Here is a 13,531-nt window from a genome sequence, read left to right on the forward strand (position 1 = left end):
TTCACTTGTTCATTAATTTAACTACTCTGTGCCAGGTGCTATTCTAGGCACTGTTTCATTCAATGATTATTTAGTTTTATCTTCTTGCTTTTTCTTTGAGACAAGGTCTCATTCTGTCACCCAGGCTGAAGTGCAGTGGCACAATCACTGCTCACTGCAGCCTCAATCTCCTGGGCTCAAGTGATCCTCCCACCTCAGCCTCCCAAGTAGCTGGGACTACAGGCACACGCCACCACACCTGGCTAATTTTTGACTTTCTGTAGAGATGAGATCTTGCTATGTTGCCCAGGCTGGTCTCCAACTCCTGGCCTCAATCAATCCTCCTGCCTCAGCCTCCCAAAGCACTAGGATTACAGGTGTGAGCCCTCATGTCCAGCTGTTTTTTAATCTTATTTCTACAAGCAGACTGTAATGTATTAATACTGAAAGAATTACAGTGAAACCATCAGATCATTGAGTTTTACAGAGATAAGAATTTATAGATATGATAGAGAAGGTACAGAAAGCAAATAGGATTATTGCATTAAAGAAAAATGGTCATTAATATTGTATATTTTAAATCTTGTCTCCCTAATCACACCATGAGATCTTAACTGTAAGTTTGTTGCAGTCAGTCTATGTTTATCCGAAAAAAAATAACTTTTAGATATATGACAATTTGCAGAGCTATTTTACAAAAATTCCATTTGTGTAATAATGTAAGCAACTGAATTAATGTAATTATATTGTTACACTCAATAGCATTTAGGGTTAGACCCTAAGACCATAACCTAAGCAGAGAATGTATTTATTAGAAATGCATCAGGTACTCTGCAGAATCAAGGGACAGACCTAAGACCTGGTCCATAAAGGACAAGAATAGGAGCAGATCCACGAGGCTGTGTAACAGGCCATCAAACACTTGGCCAGGTCACTAAAATGAATTTGTGTCAACCATTCTCTTTAAGTCTGAGGATTTCAGCGTTCCAGAAGAGATTTATAGCCTTAGTATGGATAGCAGAGAGCATGGCCCATGTCTGACAGTCCCATTAAACTATAGCCAACTTAGAAGAGAATATTCCACATATGTAAACTAGGGTGTAATCAAAACAGCAAAATGATCAGTTAAAAAGAGCATCTTCTCGATGGCCCAAGTGAAAACTAATGGGTCCCTCTCTTACAAACGCAGAGCTCCTTATTTGTTGTAGCTCTTCATCTGCCTAACACATTCTGAACTGATGATGTTTATGTACCTTTCCACTTCCTCCAATAGATTATGAGCCTTGGAAGACAGTGGCTGAAGCAGCTGCATCATCTGGGGAGCAGTGTCCTAAAGATATCCCAATGTGGCTATTTCAAAATTAGTTTAGAATATTCTGAGGCATGGACTTATGGAACAGCAAATGTCCTTTTCTCCATTCCACTACAGACAAATAAATTTTTAATGTTTTTTACCTTTCTAATTTGAAAAACACTAAATGCCTATAGGAAGACATAAATCCTTAGTTGCTTTCCTATCTTTTCTGAATCTGCCAAATGCCCACAGAACATCTCTCACTTTAGTAGGAAATCTTTTAAGTTAAAATTAAAAAGATATACAGTTTTCCCCTGGTATCCACAGGGGATTGGTTCCAGGACTCCTGAAGATACCAAAATCTGTGGATGTTCAAGTCCCTTACATAAAATGGTGTAGTACAGAAAGTCCTCAACTTTCAATTGTTCAACTTGCGATTTTTTGACTTTAGGATGGTAATACATACATTTAATATGGTCTTTATGAGGGGACCACATCCAGATAAACCCATCATAAATAGAAAAATATTGAAAAGATGGGCCAGGCACAGTGGCTCACATCTGTAATCCCAGCACTTTGGGAGGCTAAGGTAGGTGGATCACCTGAGGTCAGGAGTTTGAGACCAGCCTGGTCAACATGGAGAAACCCCATCTTTATTAAAGATACAAAAAATTAGCCAGGTGTGGTGGTGCATGCCTATAATCCCAGCTACTCAGGAGCCAGAGACAGGAGAATCGCTTGAATCAGGGAGGCAGAGGTTGCAGTGAGCTGAGATCTTGCCATTACACTCCAGCCTGGGCAACAGAGCAAGACTTTTTCTCAAAAAAAAAAAAAAAGCAAGCAAGAAAAATAAAATTTCTAAAGGTAAACCCATCATAAGTCAAGGAGCATTGTGTTTGCACATAATCTATGCACATCCTTCCCCATACTTGAAGTCATCTCTAGACTACTTGTAATTCCTAATGTAAATGACATGTAAATAGTTGTTATACTATATTTTAAAGTGTTTGTATTATTTTTATTGTTATAGTTTTATATTTCCGAATACCTTTGATCTGTGGTTGGTTGAATACATGTATGTGAAACTGAGATATGGAGAGTGACTGTAAAACTGGTCTAATTTTCTTTACAGCTGACTTTAGCTAAATCTCTTCAAGAATTCATCTAACTTCATAGCTGGTATAACTTTTGAACAAGGCTAAAAACAAAACACAATCCACTGGAAAACAGCTCTTCTAATAATTGGCTAAGAAGAGGCTGCTCTCAGATGCTTCCAACTTGTATCTGGGAAGATAATTCTATTTTTTCCTTTGAGATGGAATTTCACTCTTGTTGCCCAGGCTGGAGTGCAGTGGCGTGATCTCAGCTCACAGCAACTGCCACCTCCCAGGTTCAAGCGATTCCCCTGCCTCAGCTTCCCGATTAGCTAGGATTACAAGCACCTGCCTCCACACCCAGCTAATTTTTTGTATTTTTAGTAGAGTCAGGGTTTCACCATGTTGGCCAGGCTGGTCTCGAACTACTTGCCTCACGTCATCTGTCTGCCTTGGCCTCCCAAAGTGCTGGGATTACAAGCCTGAGCCACCACATTGGGAAGATAATTATAAAAAACAATAATTATAGAAAACATATTACTAAATCTGTTAGAAGTTCTTTTATGAACATAAACTGCAGCAGATTATAATCACGTAAGACCAAGAAAAAGGCTTGTTTAAAATACTGTGAAAATGCGTATCCACAGAATGGAATCTTATTCAGTCATAAAGGATATGAAATACTGATACATGCTACAACATGGATGAACCTTGAAAACATCATGCTAAGTGAAAGATGCCAGAAACAAAAGAGCATATATTATATAATTCTACTTATACGAAACATCCAGAATAGGCAAATCTACTGAAAGTAGATTAGTGGTTGCTAAGAAAGGGGAAAATGAAGAGTGACTGCTAATAATTACAGGTTTCTTTTGGGTATGATGAAAATGTTCTGTAATCAGATAGTGCTAATAGTTACACAACTTTGTGAAAATCCTAAAAGCCACTGAATTGTACATTTTGAAAGGGTAAATTTTATGTGAATTATATCTCAATAAAAAATAATTTCTTAAAAGAAAGGGAGGAGGCTTAATGAGAGGTTTAGCATGAAAATAAATTGTTTTAAGGGCCTAAGAAAGGCACGGAATTTGGTATTTATCTCTTGGCAAAAACAAAGAGTGGATGAAACAAGTATAGAAAAGAATACCCAGTAATTATATTCTTGAAAGACTAAACATAGGGGGAAAAAAAGGTTTTAATTACATTGCTCATTCCAGGAGACAAATAATTTTTGCCTTTTTGAAAAGTACATGGGGAATTGCTCATTTTCCCCTGGGATACTAAAAAAAATTGCCTGCAGCTTTTCTTAAGTTCTTCTTTTAGTCTATGAATTGTGCCAACTCTCAGCTGCAAATCAAGCCATTTTATTATGGTACAGCACTTAAACTCGCTTGAGTATTGTAAGAATTTTTTATTTATTTAGAATGAAAGAATACGGTTTTCAGACCATGCCAGGAAATCATATCCTAACCATCTATACTTGCTCCAATGAAACTCAGACTTCCCTGGATTTTCTTTTCCTCATTCTCTGAATTTTAATCTGTGTGTTTTTAGTCTTTGAGTTAACTGAGAACCCTTTTCGTTCTGTGAACTAAGCACATTCCTAAAAAACCACAGGCATCCACTTCTCATTGGACTTATGACAATCACAACATTGGCATGCAGGTAAAAAAGAACTTGATTTGCTTTTCCCATCACACCTCTGGTTACCTCAGGGGACCCCACTTCAATGGAAAAAGAGTAAGGATAATTTCTGTTAAAGTATTCTTCAGTATTCTATAATGATTTAACGTTTCCTCTGCACACTTCTACAGCTGTAGCCATTGAATCATGTTAGATTTCTGCCTTCCAGAAGAAGGTAGAGTCACAAGGAAAAGCAATTCTAGCAGACGCCAGACCAGAGGAACTTCCCTTCTTCAGAATAACTCCCTCAGGAGATTCCTTTCTGCAGTCTAATGAGCTTACAGATTAAACTGTTTTAGAGGATGGACTGTCCCTAAGACGATTCTAAATTCTGAGATTAGAACTTTATCCTTTGTTCAACACATAATATGGATCACTCTAAGCACTTACTATTTAACAGAACTGAATCTGTACATGTAAAAAAGCCAGAAAAGGTTTCAAAATGTGTTTTGTTATCAATATAATACCATGCATAAATGGATAGTTTGTAGCTCAGTATTATCAGAGCAGAGTAAAAAAATTTAAAAAGTTAAAAGGCCTCAAATGGTTGGTGAGAAAAGGCAAAAATCTTTTTTTGTGTTATTTCCCTTTTTGGTTGCTGGGCAGACTCTTCTGCAACAAAGGATATGATAACTGCAAGAGAAGAAAATGAAAAGTGTAGTCTTTGCAACTAAAAAATGTCAACTTACACTCAAGCACAATAAAAGAGCACAGTCTCTCACTCTGGTGGTCATATAATTAATAAAATTTCTAACGATAACACAATTTACACTATAATTATAAAAAGGAGTTCATCTTATTAAAAAGTTGCTTGGGTTTAGAATGGCAACAACTCAAGTAAAAGCCAAGTTTTAGAGTACATTAACATAGATATTTGTATTACTGATATTCCCTTTTACTTTCAGCTGATTAAGGATATAAAATTACTGTTATTATTATTATTTTTTGAGACAGAGTCTCACTCTTTTGCCCAGGCTGGAGTGCAGTGGTGTGATCTTGGCTCACTGAAACTTTTATCTCCTGGATTCAAGCGATTCTCCTGCCTCAGCCTCCTGAGTGGCTGGGACTATAGGTGTATGCTACCACGCCTGGCTAATTTTTGTACTTTAGTAGAGACAGGGTTTCACCATATTGGCCAGGCTGGTCTCAAACTCCTACCTCGTGATCCACCCGCCCTGGCCTCCCAAAGTACCAGGATTACAGGCATTAGCCAATGTGCTCAGCCTAAAATTGTTTTTTCTATGTTTCCCCATTACAGTATGTCAAAACTTATGGACTCAAGGCTGTTGTGCATACTAGTTATAGTCTAAGTTCCTGGGTAGAGAGGAGCTATAAAAATCTAGAACAAAGAGCCATTACTACTCAGTGATCAAATCATTAACTATACACTTTAGTGCCATAAAGTATTTTTCTCATCTTTACAGAGTGTTTTGAAAGCTGAAAAATAATGGGCTTTTTCAGCTTTTATAATTCGAACATTACTTTCAAAATTTATAACGCTCACTGAACTAACCACATTAATGGTGGAATTACATTCATTTGTTCTAAGTATTTAAGTTTGAACATAACAGTCATGATGGTTTTAAAAGTGAACATATTTAAGTTAGAGGCAATGTAGTATCATAACATTTCCACCAAAATACTTTCTACTGTTGGTGGAAGAAAGATGTGAGCATAATCTATGATTTTGCAAACTCTAGAAAGCTAAAAAGAGATTTAATCAAATTCATATAAGTACAGAGAAGTCTGAGTAAATCATACCAGGAGGACTTTAATATAACAGAACTTTCTGACCATAAGGGAGGTGAAAAACTACAAAGCACTATGTTTTCATTTGAGATGAAAAACAACACAGAACAATTCTCCATTTAGATGTAGTATTACCTAGAAAAGGAGAAATGGCTTAGATAAGATTCCCATGTTTCCTTCACTAACATGTAGGAAAAAAAAGACAGAAAAAGGAAACTAGATTTAGAGCACTCTTTACATAAAACCCTCAGCCTGTTTACCTGAGTCCTTCGGGGACTCAGTAGTTTTGAACAGCTGAGCTTTCTGGTAAACTATGTGTTTATCATTCTAAGAATTAAAATAGGATAAAAATATCTACTAAAAATATATTTAAATTATCTGATCTTTTTTCTTCCCTTAAGTTTTTCTAAATATTATGAAAGTCATTCAAACTTACTACAGAAATTAAAAAGAAAAAGAAACAGCCACAATTCTGCCACCCAGAAACAACCAGTTAACATTTTTTTCCAGTTTCTTTAGCAGAGTATACAGCACATAATTTAGTATTGTAAAATAATGGGGTCTTCAGTCTACAAAACTATTTTAATAATGATAAACATTTATTGAGTTCTTTGTAAAGTCTGGTACTATGTTAAACATTCAATATACACGGTCTCATTTAGTCCTTATAAGCCAATGTAGTAGGTAATCCTATATTCCTATTTTAGAGATTAAACAAATAAAAGGCTTTGAGAATTTATCAAGGACCCATAATAAGCCACAGAACCTACATTCAAATCCTTTTGTCCAACTCTGAAGACTTACCTCTTAACCTTTTCATAAGATTAAAATGCTAAAAGGATACATAGTGTTATGAATTTTAAGGGCTCCTACATGTGCATCCTTTATACACACCCTTCATGATTTTTCAAACCATGTCAGATTCTCATTTTTCAATTCTCAAGACACAGCATCTTCTTACAGCATCTTTACCACCTTTCCTGTTTACTGTCTTAAATGTGACCAATCTCAGAAACATCAATAACAAAATAAGCTTGTTGACATTTTGTGAAACATTTAAGGAGACTTCCAAGGAATGTAACATATGTAGACTTTGTGACACATACATTGGCATGTGCTCACAGCCCTGTTCTGAGATGAGAAGTTATTATTTTGGCTTTGAGACATGAAGGATATGACATTTAAGTCTAAACATGTACCAGTCACTCTCGAAAAATCAGCATACTCATAATCCAAAATGCTCCAAGAGAAATTTAGATATAGAGGCGCATTACTCAGAGTCAAGAAACTATGGGTTATACTGGAGAATAAAACAGTGACTACCGCTACACAAAATTATGTTCATATGCAAGCTATAACAAATATTAAATGTTATATAAAACAAACAACGCAGGGGAGTCCACAAGGATGTCGAATGTTTAAGCAAGAAAAGGAAAAAGCTCATTCAATGGCTTGTACTAAAAGATGAGCTTTAGATTCTAAAAGAAGGTAGGCAAACGGCTCCCAACTCACCTTGGTCCCAAAAAGTGAAGAAGGTAGAACATCACAGAAGGAATAATGGAGTACAGTGAAAGGAGGCCAAGGGAGGTTGATAAAAATTTAAAAAAAATTATCACATGCTTTCTTGTTTTAATTGGGGTAAGAACAGTGGACACAGAGATGGGAGACAGGTTGTTCTGAGGAGACAAAGGGTTATTGTTTCAGTCTTGGCTGAGGTCAGCCATGTTTATCTTCCATTGAATGTGGACAAATAAAAGGCCTCACAGAGGTATTTTTTTTTATTATATAAGCTTTGCAGGCATGTTGCTTTTAAAACCAATGACATATGCTACTAATCTATGTAATAGATAAAGCTTCCCCTTTGTTTGTGAGGTTGTATATACGACAGCTTCACTAATCAAGTTGTCACTATAATTAAAAATTATTTCTGATTATAGTTTGCTGACACCTAATATAGTTTTTTTGTTTGTTTGTTTGTTTGTTTTTTACAACTGTAGAACATACACCTATAGGAAAAGGGTAGCCTAGATGCCGGAGCCATTTCAAGTATACTTTTCTTCCACTGGCCTATTCCCTGCTATGCTCTCTCTTCTCTAAAGAGATTACAACATGGTATCACTGACCTGAAAATCCCTAATTTTTAGGAAGTAAAGTATTGACAAAGTCTGGAGTGCAGTTTAGAATCTGGTTGCCTCTATAGCCCTTTCTAGGTTATTCCATAAAGGTAAGACTCTCAGGATAAGATCTTAGATACAGTTAAGACTGAACCCTCATTTCCACCCTTCCATACAATTCTTCTCCCTAAGTCAGCCTCTGTGTCTCTGCAATCTCTCGGGCTAACCTGACAAATCAGCACCTGAGTTTTTCAGGCCAAAAGTTTTTGGTTCCTTACTAAAAAATAAAACAAAACATAAATCAAGTTTGTAAGGGAGAAGGGACATTTGTTTATAATGTAATAAACATGGCCTTTCTTCCCTCATCATAGTTTATTCAAATTATAAAAGGTGACTATAATTTGTGTCTGGGACAATCAAGAATTGATTATATTTCTCTGCATCCATTATTTATGACAGGGCCGAGCACAGTGGCTCAGGCTTGTAATCCCAGCACTTTGGGAGGCTGAGGCGGGTAGATAATGAGGTCAAGAGATCAAGACCATCCTGGCAAACATGGTGAAACCCTGTCTCTACTACAAGTGCAAAAATTAGCTGGGTGTGGTGGTGGCACACGCCAGTAGTCCCAGCTACTTGGGAGGCTAAGGTGGGAGAATCACTTGAACCCGGGAGGCAGAGGTTGCAGTGAGCCAAGATCACGCCACGGTACTCCATCCTGGTGACAAAGCAAGACTCCATCTCAAAAAAGAAATTGTAAATGACAGTGTGTCTCTTAGATGCTTTCGGTATGGTGGAAGAAATTAGTCCTTGACACAATATATGACCACACAAATTTGAGTACCATTTAAGCCAGTTAACCATGATCACTCAAACTTAGGCAATATGGTAAATATTTATCATCTTCACAAAGAAAAATGAATAAACTACCTGTAACAATATAGCATTAAAAATCATATTGATGTTCAATATTCTGTGGCTACTAACATTGTGGGGTATTTTAAAAGTCAAAAATACTGAATTGTTTAGAAAATTCTGCATAGTAATAGTATTACACTATGAATTTTATTTTCAAATTTGATCCATAAAGAGGAAAATAATACAGTTAAGTAGTCAAAAGAAGTAGCAAAACCAGATAGTCATTCATATATACAGAAGATACAGATTCATTTCTAGCTGATTCAATCCTATTATCATATTTAAAATACAAAATAATGGCCACCCAGCTAATTCTGTTGTTAGAGCATAAGACTTAAAATATAAAATACATCTTAATCTGTCAAGATGACCACAGTTAGCACCAAGAAAGGAACTTTACTTTAGCTTCTGATGATGACCTCAGTATCTTGGAATAGATACTGAGGAGTCTAGATGTATTTATCAACATGAATTAATAAAATAATTTTGAAAAGTAATTGCTATATATCATCAATTCATAAGTGATTTAAAGGGATTCATACCTTAAAACTGACACTACTTGATGTTGCGAACAACTCTCCTACAGTGGTTTGTCTTCATCTCTTCCAATGCTTGTTCCAGTTGTTGAACCAAATGGAGCAGGGTGGCTGGGTCTGTTTGTAGAACTTTGGTGTCATGATCTCCATTTTGATTAAGGTGTAGCTTTATAGTCACTGCTGGTTTAATCTGTTGCCTGAGACTTCTACTTGCAAGCTTGATTTTAAAGGAAAGAAGACCACAGTAACTATTTAATAACCATGTGGAATACATATTATTTATAATTATCTTAAACCATATACAAAATTAAATTTCAGATGAATTATAGACTTCAAAATGAAAAGTAAACTTTAAATTAAACCTTTGAAAATAATAAGAATATAAAAACAATTTTATGGTATGGAAAGATTTCTTAAACATGATATAAAAGGTTTAAACCATAAAGATAAAACTGATAAATTTAACTACATTAAAAATCAATTTTCTTCAAAGGATACCTAAAGACGGTGAAAAAACAAGTAATAAACCAAGAGAAGATATTTTGCAACACACATATAACCAAAAAAAGATTAGTATCCAGAATGCGTGATGAACTCCTCTGATTTAATAAGAAAAAACCTCAAAAGTCAAGATAAAAATATAAAGATCTAAATAAGCATTTTACAGAAGACAAATAAACATAGAAAAATATGTTCAACTTTATTAATCATCAGGGTAATAGCCAGTAAACCACATGAAATACCATTTTACAAAATATCTGACTAGCAAAAATTAAAAACCTGTCTATACCCAGCACTGCAAGTGGCAGTAATGGGAACTCTCATCCAAGGCTTATAAGGGATGAGAAAACCACTTTTGAAAACAATATGCATTACCAGCAACCTACTCCTAAGCATATACCTTAAAGTCTTACACATATACATTTATTCCTGACAGTTTATTTCTAAAAACTAAAAATTAGAAATATCTCAAATATTCATTAACAACAGAATGAATAAACCAAGAATAATCACACGATGAATGGCTTACTCAATGGCAGAGAAAAGAAATGAATTACAGCAACATGGGTTATCATAGAAGAAACTAAAAAGAAAATGATAAAAAAAACCAAGTCACAGAATATGTGCAAATTTAAAAAATATACAGTTTAGTGACAAAATTTATGTTTAAAAAAACTGGGTGCAGTGGCTCATGCCTATAATCCCAGCACTTCAGGAAGCCGAGGCAGATGGATCACAAGGTCAGGAGTTCAAGACCAGCCTGGCCAACAAAGTGAAACCCTGTCTCTACTAAAAATACAAAAAGTAGCCGAGCATGGTGGTGCGTACCTGTAGTGCCAGCTACTTGGGAGGCTGAGGCAAAAGAATTGCTTGAGCCCGGGAGGCAGAGGTTGTGGTGAGCTGAGATCACACCACTATACTCCAACCTGGGCAACAGAGTGAGACTGTCTCCGGGGGGAAAAAAAAAAAGGAAAGAAATAATTGACAGACAATTCAGGATAATGGTTTCCTCCAGGTAGCTGGGAGATGGTTACAACTGAGGGATGGTACAGTTTTTCAGAGGTACTCGTTTTATTTGCTAAGCTTGGTGGTGGGTGTACTGGTATTTGTTTTATCATTATTCTTTAAACTTGAGTATCTATAAGCTTTCATTTGTATAATATATCCCAAAATTTAAAAAATAAGTACTACTGACATATTTTTAAAAGAAAAAACCCAAAACTATAAACAATGACCAACTTGAAAGTCCTTTCAGTCCTTAGAGTGTCCATTAAAAGGAACCAGAACTATCCAAAGCAATAGCTGATTTAAAGTCTAGGAGAGAAACTACAAAAGATGAGCCTGAAACATCCTGTTTTAGGAGACAGCAAAAAAGTAATAAAAAATAGTGGAGTCATGTCAAGAAGACTAGATTCCAACCTGAAGAGAAAATCTAAACCTGAGATTTCAGGATAAATTTAATTCCATAACAGAATATTTTGACTAATAACTTCTTCCAAATAATTCTAGGTAACTTGGGCTTCCAAAAGAACCCAAGATACTGATCCAAGGCTGAAATTTAATGTCCCAAAATCATTTATAAACAATAGGTCAATCCCTTTGGGTGACCTAGTCCTAAACATAAAATAGGTACTTGCAGGCTAAAGTACCAGTTTAAGATCATCTCTGTAGTACAGATAATTACAGATTATGACATATATGCAAACTATACATATAACTGAAAACAGTACTTATTTATTCAGTGATGCTCTGTTTATATTTGTTTTTCCTCTACACTGACAGACAGGGACTGCACTGACAGGAAGTGAGTGTATGTGGTATGTAATGAAGCCATGACTTTTTTGTTGCAAGACTTAAAGCTACTATCCTCCAATTTTTAGACAACATATCTAAATATCTTTACAATATCTTTACAAATATCTATACTATTCTTTAATAGTTCTAGAAAAGAGGTAACATCTGTAACAAACATCTAGTAAGACATTTTTTCTCAGAAAGAAGTTGAATGACAGTACTATAAGTCAAAGGACAGTAGCCCACAAAATTCTGAAAGTGGACTTATTTTTTAAGGGGAATGAAATTCTGTCCTTATCCCTGTAAACATAACAACAATAAAAACAACTTTAAAATGTCATATGTCAATGCAAATTAGAAAAAAAATGAAAAACATGTTTACTTTGAAGGGCCATATCTCAAGGCACTGAAGAGGGTATTCTGGCAAAAAACATCAAGTAGGAAACAGGATACATAAATTATGTTTCATGTAGCTACAGTTCCTAATTCAGTTCTCTATTTAGCCTCAGAGCAAATAACATGTGGGCAGACAGGAAAAGAATGCTTTGAAGGTTGTGTGCAGTGGCTTACACCTGTAATCCCAGCACTTTGGGAGGCCGAGGCAGGCGGACCATGAGGTCGAGAGATTGAGACCATCTTAGCCAACATGGCAAAACCCTGTCTCTACTAAAAATACAAAACTTAGCTGGGTTTGGTGGTGTGTGCCTATAGTCCCAGCTACTTGGGAGCCTGAGGCAGGAGAATCGCTTGAACATGGGAGGCGCAGGTTGCAGTGAGCCAAGATTATGCCACTCCAGCCTGGCAACAGAGTGAGACTCTGTTTCAAAAAAAAAAAAAAAAAAGAATGCTTTGAAGTAGTAGTTATAAATGAGCCAGGCCTAAAAGGAACATCCTCCTTCATCAGTCTCAGATAGTGGTACATTCAATTAACAATGCTATTAACAAGGACATCAATTGTGTTGGCAATTTATTAAGCATGGGGAAATGTTCCTATGAGACACTAAGCTATGATGATTAATTTGATTCCCATAAGCAAGCGCACAATAATTAAGTGGTAATTGTCCATCACTAAAAGTCTCCACGAGACAAGTCAGTTACTTAAACATGAAAGGTGCTGTATCTTATTACTAGTTTCCTAGCCATTTAGCTAGTCTTACCTGATATGCCTTTCTCCCTGAGCAGAATAATCCACTCCAGTTAAAATCCTATGCAATGGTTTCAACAAATAAGCTCAGGAACTCCATTGGTTCTGAGTAGCTTTTTTAGGCCTTAAATGCACTTCACCATAAGTAGCAACATTCATTCAGTATACTTTCAACCTTAAACCTAGTCCTAGCAATAATGCAGTGATTCAAACTGATTTTACTCCGTACATGAACTATCTTGAGTTTAATTTTAGAAAATTCAGTTTCTTAATTTTAACTTCCAAAAATGTATTCATAATGGAAAAACTCAAAGCCAATCAATAAAGCCAAAAAAATAACTGTTAAAGCCTATTGGACCCCTAAGTCAGGGGACACTTGTACACATGAGAGAGGTAAAGACCTATAAGATAAACTACTGCTGAGCCACATACATGACCATCCTCACATCTCCACTGGGTTATCATGAAAGGACCTAATATAAAGGCTTATCCACAGTCATTTCCCCCGTGAACCCCACAAGACTTGCTGTTTATGATGTCCCCAAGAGCACGAACTGTTTTGTTCTTTGCTGTATCCACAACACCTGGCACATGTTAGGGGTACAAGAAAAATCTGATAAATACTTTAAGAAGCCACTCCCCCTGCCACCCACTCTTTCTATTCCGCACCAAATGCCTATTATATGCCAGTATTGTGCTGGGCACACAGTAATGAACAAGACACA

The 13,531-nt window shown here is 36.0% G+C and overlaps 1 protein-coding gene across 2 annotated transcripts in view; it reads right to left on the reverse strand.

The window, feature by feature from the left end:
* COMMD2 (COMM domain containing 2) overlaps nt 1-13,531 on the reverse strand; it is a 34,725-nt gene that overhangs the window by 14,186 nt on the left and 7,008 nt on the right. For both annotated transcript variants that reach the window (XM_039480181.2, XM_010335779.3), the window contains exon 5: nt 9,374-9,584. In XM_039480181.2, the coding sequence (XP_039336115.1) occupies nt 9,387-9,584 (198 nt within the window). In that variant the 3' untranslated portion in view covers nt 9,374-9,386. The remainder of the gene's footprint in view (nt 1-9,373; nt 9,585-13,531) is intronic.

The sequence above is a fragment of the Saimiri boliviensis genome, chromosome 9, assembly GCF_048565385.1.
Source record: "Saimiri boliviensis isolate mSaiBol1 chromosome 9, mSaiBol1.pri, whole genome shotgun sequence".
Classification (NCBI taxonomy): Eukaryota; Metazoa; Chordata; class Mammalia; order Primates; family Cebidae; genus Saimiri; species Saimiri boliviensis.